Source organism: Ctenopharyngodon idella, chromosome 12, assembly GCF_019924925.1.
Source record: "Ctenopharyngodon idella isolate HZGC_01 chromosome 12, HZGC01, whole genome shotgun sequence".
In the NCBI taxonomy this organism is placed as follows: domain Eukaryota; kingdom Metazoa; phylum Chordata; class Actinopteri; order Cypriniformes; family Xenocyprididae; genus Ctenopharyngodon; species Ctenopharyngodon idella.
Genome location: NC_067231.1, coordinates 11142036 through 11158831, shown reverse-complemented (window position 1 = coordinate 11158831; position 16796 = coordinate 11142036). Strand labels below are relative to the sequence as shown.

The following is a 16796-nucleotide window of genomic DNA, read 5'->3' as shown; positions in this document are numbered from 1 at the left end:
AACATATCTTGTCAGTAACACTAAATATTAACTTACTATAAACTTTTTTGGATAAGCTGCTGTCAGGTAGATCAGTTCTGTCCTGCTGTCCTGTGTCATTTCAGATGACTATAATAATCACAGTCTGAATCTGTCACCTGATTGGTCGAGTGGGTTTGAATCAGGCTGCTAATTGGTTACTATAGCATAAATAGTAGACACATTTGCATAGTTGTTGAGGTGTGATGCAGGCGTCTGATTGGATTCACTTCATACATGCAGTCAGTCTAAAAAACAACACATACATCAATAATGTACTAGTTTATATAAATAATTTTCTCTGTTCCTTAATAAACAGTCATTTCACGTGTATTTCTGATCTTCAGGTAAAGATTTGAACACCCACCTCTGTATTGTGCTGCACATTTTGCTGAAATAAAGCTGAATGGAGCATGAATAGAGACAAAAGACCAAGCCAAATCAATTCAAACACAGGACTTTAAAATCACAAACGAAAGCATTACCTGTCCCACATTTCCTTTTCCTCTTTTTCAGGATGGGGAACGTTCCAGAAAACAAAGTCAGAACCAGCAGAACCGAACCCAAACCGCCAGCAACAGAAGACAGGTCTGTACGCATCACTAAACACGTGATATTACATAAAACAACACACTGCTGATTCTGATTATACTGTATGTGATGAAATTCCGTTCATGGATATCTCCGCCCCGTGAGGAGTATTAATTGAGCGGTGTGTGTGTATATATATAAAGGGCATCCCAAGGCTAGCGTGATATCGCGTATTGTTATGTCTGGGTTTCCGGTAGTCCGTCGCTTTATCTGAGGTAGGTGTTTGCTTAGCATGGCTATAGTTTGGCATTTGTATTGTTTGTTGATTAACTTTTCTGTGCAGCTGGTGTCTGTTCGTGGTTACTTTATTACTGCTTAAGAGGGTTGGCTCCCCTGCGTTACTGCTGTAGAGTTCCTGTTTGAAAAGAAATCGCTTGAATGTACAACACAGAGTGCTGTGAGGGACTGCTGCTCTCCTGTCAGGTACGTAAAGTGTTTTTTTTTTTTTTTTTTTTTTTTTTTTTTTTTTAAATGTGCGTGCACGTGTAACCCAGGTTACTAAGAGCCTGTTAATGTAAAATAGAAAAAGGGAATAAAAACCATAAAACTCGTGAATATGTAATTCAGTACTTTATTTTAATAACATTTGTGAAACAGAAAATAGGAAAATGCATAAATTCAAAAAGAAATAAAACTAATTTGAAAAATTTATTCAAATAAAACAAAGTGAAGAGTGGTCCAATGAGGAGAGCGAAGAGTTAGCCCCGCCCTATGATCGGAGATGAGAGAGAGAGAGAGAGAGAGAGAGAGAGAGAGAAAGAGAGAGAGGACGAAGAGAGAACGCGCGATGAGAAAGAGAGAAACAACAGTTCCGACGCGGTCCTGAAAAAGAAGAAACCGAATTAGAGCACATAAATCAGCAGTTGTGTCAAGAGAAATAGCAGATTTCGAGAGAAAAAATGTGAATTGATTGTCAGTCGATTTATCACGGTTGATGCTAGCGCAAACTGTTACGGAGGAGAGAGAAACTTACAGAGGTTGGAGTTTTGCCTGTCTGGAAACTTCATAACTAGAAAATTCGAATTCTCTTGATTGGGTTATTTTTTATTTTTTTCCTCTCTATCTTCTGTTTTCCATCATCCCTTGAGTCGGGTGCAGCATATTTTCTGGAACCGGACGATTGTTGAAGAAGACTTTGAACTTGAACTGTCCCTGCATTGCACTAGAAAGAGACTGCGAGCAGGAACTGGCGAGCCATGCCCATATAAGGATCGAGCTACGAGAATCAAGAAAGTGGTAGGATTGTGCATACGCTTTTCCTTCGCTTTTTTTTTTCTGATTGAATTGTGCTGCTCAGAACTCAATTACGGAAGGAGGATCTCGTGTAAGCAGCACTGAACTGGAGCTAAAGTTTGGTGAAACCCTAATCCACATTGGGACTGTTATTGTGAGCAGTAAGTTTGATCTATTGTAATTTATTTTATTTTCTACTGATTTTCTACTCCCAAAATTCCACTGTTCTTTTGTTTGATTTAATTATTTGGTTTTATTTTTTTTATATTGTTGTTGTTCCGAAGAATAAGAGTGAAATGGGTATTTCAAAGTGTCATTTGGAAGAATTGTATTCATAGTCAAATTCAAAGTTCTCTATATTAAATAGGCCAATTAAACCAAATTGAATAAACAGGTGAAAAGAAATTCTATACCCATATTTGCAGAGTAAGAGTCAGTTAGCTTTATTAGGTTGAATCTAAATAGGTCAAAAAGAGAGAGACAAACAATTAATAAAAAGTACTAAAACTAAATAGAAATTTAAATATATAAGGGTTATAAGAAGAATACCTTTTTAGGAGCCGGGGTGACCCGAAGTGGGCAGGCTGGCTATTCTTGGAGGATGGAAATTGTCATTTCCTAAAAGCATGTGGTGTGGGTTTCCTTGCAGTGGATTTCACTGAGTGTGTTGTGAGATTTTGCCACCAGCATTGTATTACTTTAATCCTGTGATTCCTTTTTAAAACTATTTATCATGATTCAATAAAGTGTTTTTTGTACATATCCACGTCTCATTGTTTAGTAATTGTGGGAAGAAAATCGAACTTGTGTGCCCTTAGTTGATATTTCCCCAGCTGATTAAGGTTGGGGTGGTGTAGTCACTACTTTGTATATATCTGGATACGAGAGTGCCCTCCTTATGCCACATGTATAACAAACTTAATATGGATATCAATAATTTTGATTATTGTACTATCAAAGATCTAGTGATATTACAAATATATAGTGTAACTGAAGTGAAACTGCAATGGTAAACCTCGACTCTTCAGAAGAAAACACTTCTCTTTACGGTTGATGTCAAACTGAATTAACCACATGAAAGGTGATATGTGCATCATTTTATGTTTATACAAGAGGTAAAATGTCTCCACAAATGTTCAAAACAGTTTGCTTTCAAAGAGGGATCATGTGATGTGAGTTGCATTATGGGTAGTGTAGTTTGTGCTTACTAGTGTTTGGCTGATGGAGTTAATCTGTAGTATTTCCTGTTCTTATTTCAGTTTCAGTTTGAGACACTGACAGAAAAACACCAGTGACGTGTGAACAAGCGTGAACAAGATCATGAACACATAAACGAAGCACCACATTCACACACACAAACTATTCACATGCCTAAGCATTTTGTGATGTCACAAATGATAAGATCTGCAAATGGCTTGTTCTGAGACACTTATTATGATTTATGGGGATTAAAAAAAGAGTGAGTGGATTTTTACCACTCTAGGGTGGTTGCGTACACACACTGCTGACACATTTATGTTCAAACACTATGTGAAAGTGAATATTTTTTTTTTATATAATAGGTGCCCTTTAATGACTAGTAATCACTCTATGGGACGTAATTAGATATCAACTTACCATGTTTAACTTTCAATCAAAAATCTCTGAACAGTCATCCGTAAAAGACATAGCGGAAGTTAAAGTCCTCTTCACAGCACACCAGTGTTTGCCTTCATCCTCTGTTCTCAGATCAGTTTCTGTTTAACAATGAACACTCGCCTTTACAAAAATACTTTGAATTTGATTCATATCTAGATTCATATGAACTTTTGATGTCAACTCAATCTCCTCTGTGTCCAGTAATTGCAGCGTCCACAACTGAAATGAACATTTCCTTCCCCTTCGTCTCTCTAAACACATCCAGCTCTACAGGACATCTGCAGTATACACTGACATGTTCTGTGCATATAGTATTAATAAAAATGGTACTTGCATTCATAATATATTAAACTTTTAATCAACATCAAGATTTTAGGTTAACATTTGTGTATTTTAGGTTTCATAACTGGCCTCAGTTTCATTTAAATTAACCTTCAAAATTTTTTTTTTTTTTTTTTTTTTTCCATTTTTCTTGAGTTTGTTTGCAGCAGATTTCAGTCAAAGTACACAGAGTCTTTTTAAATAAAGATTTGCTACATAATGAGAGTCAACGATGCATGTAGAGGCCCTGTGTAATATTGTACATCACCTGTAGAGGGCGCAGTGTAGAGCAGCTCTCTGAACTTAACTCACAGGCTGAACAGAAGACTGATTAGTGGTTATGCACCTACTGTATGGTGTGCTGGCATAAATTGTTATTTTTAGTCGTCTTCTTCTGCTCTTAAGTCTATGGCAGCCCATATAACCTTTAATAGGAAAGTTGTGAAATTTGGCACACAGATAGTGGATAGCCTGAACATTAACCATATGTGAAATCTCTAACTTAGACCCTTTAGTGCCACTAGCTGTTTATGCTAATAACATTGACCCGTAAGGGCTAGAAACAAAATTCCCTCATGAAAAATGTTCTATTTTAAATTTTCTGAAAAAACTTCTATTTCTTTTTAAGATAGTTTTGGCCTTTATATGGCTTTATTGGATAGGACCGGACAGATCAGACAGAACAGCATGGAGTGGAGAGAGAGGAACAGGATCGGAAAAGGACCTGGAGCCGAGAATCAAACTCGAGTCGCCGGAGGCATTTGCGCTATATGTTGTAGTGCTGCTCACGAGGCTATCGGCTCTGACAATCCTACTTGTTGTTAAATTGTTCGAGACAGTTGGTCCAATTTTTTAACTAAATTAGCCCAGATCATCTTCAGCCCATGCTGGCAAAAAGTTACTAAAACCCTTTTGATAGACCAAACTGTTCTTGTGTAGTTTCAACTGTACTGTATGAAAGCAACAGCATATGGTTATGAAATTCGATATGTGTCATTAGCACCAAGGAGCCTAAGAAGATTGAAATTGTCGCCAACTAGTGGTCAAAAGAAAATAAAATGTACAAATATGCTTATAGGCTTTGTGAATTTAGTTTGATGCCATAAATCTCACCTCTTTGTGTTCTTTGGGTCTTACATAATCTAACAATAAGCAATTTTACTATACGATACACAGACAATCAGCCAGACAATCAAAGAACACTGAATTTCATGTAACTTTCTTTTTTTTCTTTTTATTTTTTTTTTTAATTGTTAGTGACTTTTCTTGTTAGTAATATTACACACAGAAAAAAAATGATTAAAAACTCTTGTATAGGAAAGTGTGTCAATTTTGATTCATTATATAAATTTAGATTTTACCAGGTTCCAGATCTTTATTTATCATTGATCACTGAATATACCGGATCCTCATTTGTTGCGTTTTGTGGATGTGTTGCTGTTACGTAGATCAGTTCTGTCCTGCTGTCCTGTGTTGCTTCAGACGACCAATCTGTCACCTGATTGGTTGAGTGGGTGTGACTAAGGTTTGAATCAGGCTGCTGATTGGTTACTGTGGTGTAAAAAGTAGAGACTTTTGGGTGGGTGTTGAGGTGTGAGGCAGACATCTGACTGGATGAAGATGCTGCCACGGCACCATCGCTTTTTGGAATCTCTTCATACATGTGGTCAGTCTGAAAAACAACACATTCATCAATAATTTACTAGTTTATATAAATAATACTCTCTATTAATCAATAAACAATCATTTAACATGTCTGAACTTCTACAGGTAAATATTTGAACACCCACCTCTGTATTGTGCTGCACATTTTGCTGAAATAAAACTGCATGAAAACAGAATAGTCAATTTACATACTAAAACAAGACTTTATTATTATTATTATTATTATTATTATCACAAACAAACTGTCACCTGTCCCACATTTCCTTTTCCTCATTTTCAGGATGAGAAGCGTTCCCGAACACAGAACCAGCAAAAACAAACCCAGACCGCCAGCAACAGAAACCAGGTCTGTACGCATTGCTAAACACATGATATTGCATACACTGTAAAACCCATCAAGTTAAGCCAACTCATTTCATTTAAGGACACAAATTACCTCAGTTCAATTAAGTATAAACAAATAGTTATGAGTACTCTGAACTTATTTTAATCGAGTCCACTAAAACAAGGATATTTCTTAATATACAATTAAACTTTACACTGCATTCAAATACTTTATATAGCTGAAACTTCACTATATTGAGTAAAACTACTGAAATTACAAACTTTTAATGAACTCAGAGCACTTGCAGATACTGCTAGCTCACATTAGCACACACAAAGTCAAATCCAATAAGTCGAGCTTAGAAGTTTAGAAACCAATAGTTATGAGTATGCTAAACTTATTTCACTTGAGGTCACTAAAAGAAGATATACGTTGCAGTCGAGATATTAAGTGATTAATTTAGACTGGCCACACACTTGAAGATTTTAAGGCCAATTTTTGAGCCCGATTTGCAACCCACAATAATCTGGGGGGTGTGGCCCAATTTGAGGCTTGTCGCAAATGGCTTTTTGTCCAAAAAATCCTCAATTGTATGGTGTCATTATGATTATTTTACTATTCCCGTTCGCTCCAGTTGCAGAACACCTTAGTACTACCATTGGTCTGAGGCTCTGCTTTCTTTCACATGGAACTCTGACTCATTTCGTCTGTTGAGTCCGTCGATTTAAGATCTCCACTGCTGAAAACACACTGAACACACTGGATAGCTGCTTTATAATAGAAAATGAAGTTGTGCTTCTGATGAAATGTTTTTAATGTTTGATAGTGTAAAACTGCTTGCTTTTAACATAACTACTGAATAAAATGCCATATAAATAAACATGACGTGACTTTACTGGAGTGCTAATTTGCAGAGTTCATGCTAACATACCCATGTTGTTTCTGTTTATTTTGTTACAGAGAGGAAAGCGCGCAGCACATATTTACATATTCATCTAAACGTCATTCTCAGCAGTGTGGGCAGTGTCAGATGTTCAATAACAGTATATCGCTGCTCACGTATTTCGAACTTTGTTTTACCCCCAAACGAAGAATGGAAAAGAACTTCGCCTTAAGTATATCGGAGCCTTTAGATGATGATTTATTTAGTTTCATTTGAAGTTACCACCATGGTGATCAGTGTTTGTTTTAGTTGGGCTCTTGGCCCGTGACTTTATGACATCCATTTTTCTCATTTTTCGCTGTAACTATATGTTTATATGATCAGGTGTCAGTGTTATGTATTGGTAATGAAAGTTGTCATTTAGTGACTTGGTTTACTGATCTTTTTCAGAGCTTAATCTCTGATTAAACAGGTGATGTATTATTAGTTTAGAATTCATTATAGCAGGTCTGTGATTCTACAGTGTAAAATCCTTTGTTGTGACAATCAGATTTTAAAAATCTCTATGGTCTCAAGCTGACTCACACAGATATAAAGAAACAGCATATGAACCTCAACAATGGTGAAAAATAACAAAATATTCAGATAAACCTCTGAACATCACAAAACAAGTTACTAAAGTCACAACAAAAATGACAAACATAAAAGCAAATAGTAAGAATAAGAGAAAATAGAAAATCCAGCTGTATTATTTATTCATGCCACAATGCATGCTGTGAGCCATTGTTGTTGTTTTTTTACTGTGCTAGTACCCAGCATGCATTGCAGCATTAATTTTTTTTTTAATGGTCACCATTGTTGACATTCATATGCTGATTCTTGATGTCTGTGGCATAGATAAAAACATTTTGTGCGCAAACTGTTTGTAAACACTAAATGATCATCATCCACTAAATCATACTTAACCAGCACCTGATCATATTTTCTCTTGGCTTTTGTGCCATAACAAATGTGTTTTATAAACACTTAATTACAGCAGCCAAAGAAAAAGGAATGTCAAGAGCTCAACTAAAGCAAACACTGATCTCCGTCATGGTGACCTTAAACAAAACTCAATAAAAAATCAACATTTAAACCTCTGTTAGCTCTCAATAAGATCTTCTGTAGACGTGTGACAGAAATAAAGTCAGTCTGGTTAGTAATAAGTGAAGCTGGTAATGCTGTTTGTGGAGTTGTTTAATACTCCTCTGCTGAGATCTTGAGAGATTATCTCCCGGTTTCACAGACAAGGCTTAAGCTAGTCCTAGACTAAAATGCATGTTTGAGCTGTTTTAGCTGAAAGTAACTTGTACTGACAGATCTTAAAATATGTCAGAGCCAGTGTTTTGTCTTGAGATGCACACCAGTAATGTTTTATTTTTCTAGTGTATGTTTATAAAAGCTACTTAAATGCCCTAACTGAACTAAGGCCTAATCCTAGCTTAGGCTAAGCCCTGTCTGTGAAACCAGGCGTAAATGTTTATCTTCAGTTGATTTGAGTGAAATGAACTCATTATTACTTATAACTGTTAGGTTTTACAGTCTAAAACATCACACTGCTGATTCTGATTATACTGTGAAATGAACAATAACAATCTTCAAACTGATATAAATTACTTTGATTATTGTACCATTAAGAACACTGTAATATTGAAAGTAATAACAGTATTGTAATACTGTTGTTATATTGTGTAACTGAAGTGAAACTGCAATGGTAAACCTCGACTCTTCAGAAGAAAACACTTCTCTTTACGGTTGATGTCAAACTGAATTAACCACATGAAAGCTGATATGTGCATCTTTTTATGTTTATACAGGAGATAAAATGTGTCTCCACAAATGTTCAAAACAGTTTGCTTTCAAAGAGGGATCATGTGATCAAAAAGTTGTATTATGGGTAGTGTAGTTTGTGTGCTTACTAGTGGTTTGCTGATGGAGTTCAACTCTAGTATTTCCTGTTGTTGTTCTTGTTGTTTCAGTTTCTGTTTGATGAGTCACTGAAAGAGAGAAAAACACCAGTGATGTGTGAATGTGCCACTTATGCAATATATTAACCAATAATAATAACAAACCCTGACAGTAGACAGAAACACACATAACATTGTTTGCATAACATTGTTTTTTTTTTTTTTTTTTTTTTTTTTTTTTTTTTTCTTCTGTTCATAACACTGATTACTGATAATCACATTACATTAGTGCTTATTTAGAAGATGCTTTATTATCTGAAATGATACAGAGTAACTTTGGATAAAAGTGTCTGTTAAATGCATGAAAACCCCACGTGAAGTAATGCTGCGTTCATGTCATGGTTGTATTACTGTCATTACGAGATGATTTTACTCAGAAACAGTCCCAGAAACTAGAACAAAAAAGTGTTAAAGAAAACGCTGGCTTGTAAAATGACTAAGCAAACATTTAGTTTTTACATTTAAATCAAGCATCTGTTGAACGTCACAACCTTTAAATGTTGAGTGTGCTGCAATTTTAGTTTATTTTTCAGAAGTTGAAGATTTGATGAAATTCAGAGTTTCCAAGTTGGTGCAAGTTTGTGAAAGACATAATTTGTCTAGTTTGAACGTGTAATTACAGGAATATTATCATGATCATAATTGCAGCATTAAAATTGTATAGAAGCTTTGATGTCTCTGTATTCAATATAATCAGACTAACTATTTATTGAAGTTATGGCTCTGAAAATATGATATCTGCTTCACATAAATATATGTAATAGCAATAACTTCAAATTAGCAATATATTTTCATCTAAATGCATGTGAGTGTAGATGTCAGCAGGTGTATTCAGTGTGTGTGAGTACATGTACCTGTGCTGGTGTGTTTGGTGCTGGTGTGTTCGTTGCTGGTGTGTTCGTTGCTGGTGTGTTTATTGCTGGTGTGTTCGGTGCTGGTGTGTTCGGTGCTGGTGTGTTTATTGCTGGTGTGTTCGGTGCTGGTGTGTTCGTTGCTGGTGTGTTTATTGCTGGTGTGTTTATTGCTGGTGTGTTCAGTGCTGCTGTTTGTATGCGGACGAATGGTGGATGTTGAGATCTGGACAGGTCTTGTTGTCTCTGGAGCTGAGAAATAAGGTCACATCATACAAATGAAACAAATATATTAATAACACAATCATTAACTACAGCACGGAGCATAAACATGAATAATAAAACCATGATTATTTGTTTGTTGTTGTTGTTGTTGTTTGATTGTTTGTTTGTGTGATGAATATCAGGCACCTCTGATCACAATAAGATTGACTTCTTTGTAGTGTTCAGCTCCAGCTCTACAGCCGTATGTTCCAGCATCTTCCATCTTCAGGTTACTGATGGTTACTGTAAATGAACTCTTATGATCATCCTGCAGTGAGAATCTGCCCTTAGACTTTCCTCTATCAGATTGTAGTATAAGGACACTCTTTTTGGAAGGTCCTTTTAAGAAGTATTTGAAATAGTTTTTATATCCTCCTGGATAAGGGCACTTAATGCTCACTGGTTCTCCCTCCGTTCCTCTCACTGTAATGTCCACAGACAGTGAACTGATCACTGCACACACACACACACACACACACACACACACACACACACACACACACACACACACACACACACACACAGACACACACACACAGCTTTACTCATGTACACTGATAAAGCAAGCCATAATAATAGATAATAAACACTTTTATCAGAGATCTTGAGCTCTTACCCGTCAGCAGAAACACACAAACTGTCAGTGGAAACTTCATTTCTTCATCAGTTCAGTTCAGAGAATCAGTCTGAAACTCTCAGCAGTTCCTCAAACGACTTTCTGAAACTCAAACAGCCAATAATACTGCTCTCATCTATCAGTGGAGAATAAAATAATACATTTGTTTCTTGTCTCACGTGTTGAGAACCAAACTCTACTGTTCACTGACTGTGTGTCTGTGTTTGCGTGTGTTGTTAGTTGTGAAACGCCTCTCAGTTTTGACCAGGAAATTAGCTGTGAATTCACCAACCACAACCCGTTTCCTGTCCTTTCTGTTTCTGTTTTGTCTTTAACATGTTAAATATATATATATATATATATTTCTGATTCAGTGAGATCCAGTCAGATGGAGAAGTAATGAATCAAAAATGATTTTATTCTTTATTATATAAGTAAGTAATAAAATGCATAATAAAAACAATAAAATCATGAATTGTTAAATCAATTTGTAAGTAATAATCGGCTTTTAATAATAAGTAAGTAACAATAAACAAGTCCTTAACCAAATATCTCAAGTAAAATAATGTTTCAGGAGAGCAAAGGAAGAAGAGCGAGCGAGAGGCAAGAGCTCCTGCAGTGCACGAGCTTTGCCAATATTAATGCTAAAGTTCAGATCAGATCAGGAAGAGTATGTTAATCATGTCAAAAATATATTTTCTAAGAATCTTCTCTGGCCTCTTGGTTTTATATTCTGCCAGCGTAGTGAAACATTGTGGTTTTAACACTATAGAAGCAGCGAGAGCCTAATACGTATCTTCACCATGTCTGGAATTTATGCTAAACTCATGCAGCAATTAATTTTAAACCGGATGCCAGACTTTGTGCAGGCGAACATGTCTCACTTTTTAGAGAAGTGACAGCAGAATTCAGACATGTACTTTGTCAAAGCAGAAGTCTGGTTTGAATAAGATATATGAGTATGCGTATATTATATCAAAAGATACAACAGACAAAAATATCATTCATAAATGGATTTATACAAGAATAATATGTTTGAAAGGATTAATCATGTAAATAACCATAAAATAATAATTAAAGAATAATCATAATAATCATAAGCATACATCCCCTGCTTTTTCTTATACTCCACTTTCAAAACATGCACAGCAATAACTCCAGGGTTAAATGAACTCTCCTGGCAGTACATGTGAGACCACACTCAAGAGTGTTAAAATAAGAGTGTTAAATGAACACTGAAACAGTGTTAAAGTTAATGAAATAATTAAGTGATTGATTGAGTGATGATTGACCATTATTGAAGATACTGATGATAACAAGCAGAATGACCAAAGGAGAAAATCACAATTTTCAATTCACCATCATGGAGATCAGTGTTTGCTTTAGTTGGGCTCTTGACCCTTGACTTTTTATTATTAGATTTTGTTTGACTGCTGTAACTGAGTTATACCACCTAGACAAGCAAAGAGAAAAGATGATCAGGTGGAGTTGGTTATGTTTGTCATGAGTGCTGTCTGATCAACCGCTGCCTTAGCAGAACATGTTTTTTTCTGCCATAGCAGTATGAAAGCGGCTCCAAGCTTGTTGGCCAAACATATGATGGTGCGTCTGTCATGTCGGGTGAACTAAATGGCGTGCAGGCAAAAGTTCTACATAGTGAACAACCCATTAGATTGGGACGAAACATCCATTCTGTCGACTGGGGGATTTTTGCATGATTTTCAAAACCCCAAATTTATTTTTCTATTGGAGCTTTTTTTCTGATGTTTTCTCTCATACAGACGTGCTTTTCCACATACTCCAATCAAAGGGCTCTGATGTTAGTTTTTGTGTAAGGGAAATGAAGAAAACAGCTGAGTACTTGCAAAGACAATGAGGGAAGTCTGATCGCATCTTTGCGTTTGTTGAGGAACATCTTGACACTTCAAAGAGGAACAGACATGCTGACAAAAAGGAACGGTATAAAGATCTTTTTTTTTTTTTTTTTTAAACTTTATACACCATTGATTTGCATATGGAGAAGAAACTGGGGAAAAAGGGGAGCGAATGAGCACTCAGCATTCCCAGTAAAAAATGTCACCGCTCGCCACTGATATAAATGCTGATTTTCCGTTTAATGCTCGTCTCTTACGATGAAGGTCAAAGGCCTGTAAGTGCGTATATATATATATTTTTTTTTTTTGTGTATTGTGTCATAATGGAAAGCAAATCAAAATAACTTTGGACCATTAATATTTTTAGAAAATCTCTTTCGTCATTTTGTACCAAAACGCTTCATGCGCTCCTTTTCATGACAACAGAGTTTTTTATAGGCCTACCACAAATGATAGAATGGAAAATGCATCTTTCATTAAACCTATTCCTTTCAGCCTGAAAAAAAAAAAAAAATGTATTAAGTAAAACTTTAATGTGCTTTTTAATGCCAAATGAAACTAGCTTTTTTTCAGTGCAATTAAAGACTACAGTGAGTTTCAGCAACTCTCCACACTGACCTCTGATGGACAACATATGAAAATAAAACATTGACTGAACCAAACCATATACAGTATATTACAATTCCATACTGTATATTCATTGCATTACTGAGGCTGAAGAAAAAAGAAGCTAATTTATCAAATTTGTCAAGATGGCTGCCCAGTGAACTTCTCACTGTTCTTGCCAAGTTGTTAAAGTTTATCAAGAACCCATTAACCCCTGCTGGTAGATATCGTAACTACACCATATGGCTTCAAAAGCATCTTTCTCCACTGACGGCCATTCAAACCATTTTTTCTTCCCCGTTTGCGATATTTAAATTGTAAATATTTTATGATATTACTGTAAAGGCTCTTAAAGTATCAAATGGCCTTACATTCGTCCTGTCTGTTCTCGTTTTCATGTGATGTCATCAGCTAATTAGTGCTGTCATGACATCATTTTCCTGATTAGCCACTCACCAATCACTTTTTACAGCATGTTTACTTGAGTTTAAGACAAAGATAAAGAGATCATATTTACACTCTTTTACATATTTTAGACCTACACGATTATTTAGGACCATTCGATACATGAAGCAGTTTATTGATCGTTTGTTGATGGGGCTTCTGTGATCAGTCAGTCGTTTGATCAATGCTGATAGATCGACTCTTCTTGAGTATTATGTTGATAAAGCTACGCATTAGCATTGTTTTAAAAGACAAAAAAAAGTATGTGATATTTATAAGTGGTTTGCAATGATTTATCAGAATATGCAGCTACTTTTGAAAGGTCATTAATATAAATTATAAACCAGAGAAACAAACAGAGAGAGACCGAGGGAGGACTGAACTAATAAACAGACTATAACTATATTATAGTTTATGAACCACGGCTGTAAAATACAGTTGTTATTGTGTCTCTGTCCGCTGGATTACAGTGACGTCCAGCGTCGCTGATCTACAGTCACAGGAAACATTAAGTTAGTTAACAGAGAAAATAACTCTATTTACAGTTTTAACACATAAATATAATCATTCACACACAATCTGCTGGAGATTCAATGTCAAAGTACTGAAGATGTGTGTTGTGTTGAGCCAGAAACAAAATCTGTTTCAGAGAAACTGCTAACAAAATTACTGCTGTAAAACACCTTGAGTTCAATAAATAACCATAATCATCAGTTTCTGATCACTCACCTGTTCATAAAACTCTGGATTAAACTCTTCCACGGACGACAGCAGACCTGTGAAATAGATCAATGTTAGATACTCACTTCTTCAATTATCTTATAGTTCATAATTATAAGATCCTTTATTTCAGTGCTCATGCATGTCATGCCAAACCCATCCAAATATTTCGTGTAAAATATTACCTTTATTCTTCTTTTTCTTTCGTACAGCCACTATAATCAGTGGAACTGCTATCAGGAGTAAAACCAAAGCCTCTGCAGTGCCGATAATCACAACTAAACCTGAAAAACACAAGAGGAAACAGTCAGAGGAATCAGAAAATAAAAATAAGAGACTAAATCATAAGATATGAGGCTTATTGAAAATCATGTTGCCATGACAACCATCAGTCAGATCTTTCACTTCCTGTTCTGACGGACGGTGAGATGTGGAGAGACGTTCACCTGTGTCCGGTGAGGAAATAACAGACATCATCCAGATATAAAGAATATTAAATGATTAAAAGATGTTGACAGAGGAAGGGTATGAGAAAGAGATGAAGTGACCTGTTGAGGAGATCTGATGGTCTGTGATTCTGCTGGACGGATTCATTTCTGATTCACTCCTGACTGAAAATGAGCTGATCGTTGAAACTTCAGTGGCCTTTTCTCCTGAAGGTTGAAAGGAAAAATCTAAAGTTATTACATTTATATATTAGTACACTCATCTGAAATCTGCATATAACCATGAATTAAGCAGTTTATTGGCCACTATATAATAACATGAAGCTGCTGACAGTTTTACATCTACATTACTACTATAGATACATTTGTATGTCACATGAATCACTTACCCTGTTTAACCTGCAACAAAATCTCTGAATATACATCAGTTAAAGACAAAGTCCTCTCCACAGCACACCAGTATTTGCTTTCATCCTCTGTTCTCAGATCAGTGATGGTGACGGTGAAAACTCTGTTCGTCGTGTCGTCAGTCAGAGAGAATCTCTCGTCTTTAGCTGCAGATCCTGATTCAACCATGATGTTTTTAAATCCAATGAAGCACTCGCCTTTACAAAAATACTTTGAATTTGATTCATATCCAGATTCATATGAGCATCTGATCTCAACTCTCTCTCCTCTGTGTCCTGTAACTGTATCTGCAGCTCCTACAACAACAGCTGAAACACAAATATCATTATATAGAGCTGTTATGTGTGAGTAAGAGACATTAGCAGGCCAGAATAATAACTTACAAAGATCATCCATATGAGTCTGATGATCATGTGATAACAGTGGAAAATCAAGAGATCATGTCAAACTGTGTGTAAAAGAGCTCAGAGTCTCAAACTCACCTGTACATATGCTGGAAAACAGCAGCAGAACGTCCCACATGATGAACTTTGACAAGCGTTTCACTAAAATAAAAGACCAAATTCTGTGTGACAAACGCTACTGTCGTTCTCTTCTGTACTGAGTGAACAATGTGGAACCAGGTACTGATATGAACATTTCCTTCCCCTTTCTGTATCTCTAACCACATCAGCTCTACAGGACATCATAGAAGAGCACAATTGTGATGTTTCACTTGTGTCATACACAGGTCAGTCGTGGTACAGTGTTCCTCTCATGTTCAACAGTAAACTCACTATAATCACCTCAAATATGTATTTACAAACACATGCGTTGATTTTAACACACTTGATAAAATTGCACGCACTGGATATCATATTTTTAGATCTCTTTTGGTGAAATACTGTGTCTTTCATTACATTGAGTGTCAAAAGGCCTTCACTAGAAAGAATGGTAAATCTAAATGAACTGGCTTTATTCAAGTCTAAAATATTACTAATTATTATAAAATACTAATATCACTGAATCAAGCTGAATACATTAATTGATGCCAATGAAACTTTTATGGCAGGGGTCTGCAATTAAGTTTGGCATCGAGCTAAAAAAAAATTTTGCCACTAGATAGTGGGCCAGAGCATGGTCAAAGGATAATTTAAGAAATTAATTGAAAAATGCAACTAGAATTGCCTGTGAAAGACTGTAACAGTGTCTTTTGTAACTGGTAAGCTGTTACTCTGTGTTAAATCATGTAGTAGGACAGTCATTAACAAAAAAGCCACATTTGTGTGGTGGTGTCCGGGTTTTACACTGGATAAACTAATGTAACCTGGCAAGTATCTTCATTCACCAACTTGCAACACAGACCGCCTTGCTAAAACACACACATACGTGGGAGATGCAGAATGGATAAAAATAACTTGAATAAGTCCATTAATGGCATGTTAACGAGCTATGTTTTATTTCCTCTTTCCATATTGTGAATAATAAATGTGTATAATTTTAATTTGCTTGTTACACAATGATCCTAACTTATTGTAATAATTATTTGATGTAGCCTACTTTTACACTCAGAATTATTCCTTGGCGTCCTCACGCACTAAAGTTCATTTTTTTTAATAGTTTGCATGATGGAGGTATGCTATTAGCTATGTCGTGTGCAGAGTGATGTTAACATTTAAGCTAGCTGGTGAGAGAAAATGGCACCAAAGAGCTTAGAACCCACTTTGATACATTTTGGGCAACAGCCACTAGATGGCGCTCCAGTAGCGCGGCCGCCATTATGGGGTGAAAATACTAACTGGACCATAGAATCCTTCACATCTTACGCACCCGGAATCGGCGAATTTCACTGCCAAATCAGAAGCGGATTTTAATGGATCACGCTACAAACATTACGATCTTACAATA

The 16796-nt window shown here is 36.0% G+C and overlaps 3 protein-coding genes and 1 long non-coding RNA gene across 9 annotated transcripts in view; 2 read left to right on the top strand and 2 right to left on the bottom strand.

The window, feature by feature from the left end:
* LOC127523943 (B-cell receptor CD22-like) overlaps positions 1-16796 on the top strand; it is an 80390-nt gene that overhangs the window by 27594 nt on the left and 36000 nt on the right. The window lies entirely within an intron of this gene.
* LOC127523973 (uncharacterized) lies at positions 1863-8553 on the top strand. Its single transcript, XR_007932982.1, has 3 exons — positions 1863-2003; positions 5747-5812; positions 6752-8553. It is a non-coding gene; the product is annotated as an uncharacterized LOC127523973 (long non-coding RNA).
* The window catches only part of LOC127523958 (transcription initiation factor TFIID subunit 1-like), an 86268-nt gene continuing 71335 nt past the window's right edge, over positions 1864-16796 (bottom strand). The window contains exons 1-7 of one of the 4 annotated variants that reach the window (XM_051915194.1): positions 10412-10677; positions 9943-10248; positions 9535-9783; positions 8633-8710; positions 5716-5826; positions 5592-5626; positions 1864-5473 (exon numbers count right to left, since the gene is read on the bottom strand). In XM_051915194.1, the coding sequence (XP_051771154.1) occupies positions 5177-5473; positions 5592-5626; positions 5716-5826; positions 8633-8710; positions 9535-9783; positions 9943-10248; positions 10412-10451 (1116 nt within the window). In that variant the 5' untranslated portion in view covers positions 10452-10677 and the 3' untranslated portion in view covers positions 1864-5176. Of the gene's footprint in view, positions 5474-5591; positions 5627-5715; positions 5827-8632; positions 8714-9534; positions 9784-9942; positions 10249-10411; positions 10678-16796 lie in introns of those variants that run through there. The other 3 variants (XM_051915196.1, XM_051915204.1, XM_051915195.1) reach the window with 3 other exon arrangements.
* The window catches only part of LOC127523967 (CMRF35-like molecule 5), a 67819-nt gene continuing 62434 nt past the window's right edge, over positions 11412-16796 (bottom strand). Inside the window, exons 1-7 of one of the 2 annotated variants that reach the window (XM_051915220.1) lie at positions 15392-15529; positions 14891-15217; positions 14604-14708; positions 14442-14501; positions 14241-14339; positions 14065-14111; positions 11412-13825 (exon numbers count right to left, since the gene is read on the bottom strand). In XM_051915220.1, coding sequence (XP_051771180.1) covers positions 13748-13825; positions 14065-14111; positions 14241-14339; positions 14442-14501; positions 14604-14708; positions 14891-15217; positions 15392-15431 — 756 coding nt within the window. In that variant the 5' untranslated portion in view covers positions 15432-15529 and the 3' untranslated portion in view covers positions 11412-13747. Of the gene's footprint in view, positions 13826-14064; positions 14112-14240; positions 14340-14441; positions 14502-14603; positions 14709-14890; positions 15218-15391; positions 15530-16796 lie in introns of those variants that run through there. The other variant, XM_051915219.1, reaches the window with a different exon arrangement.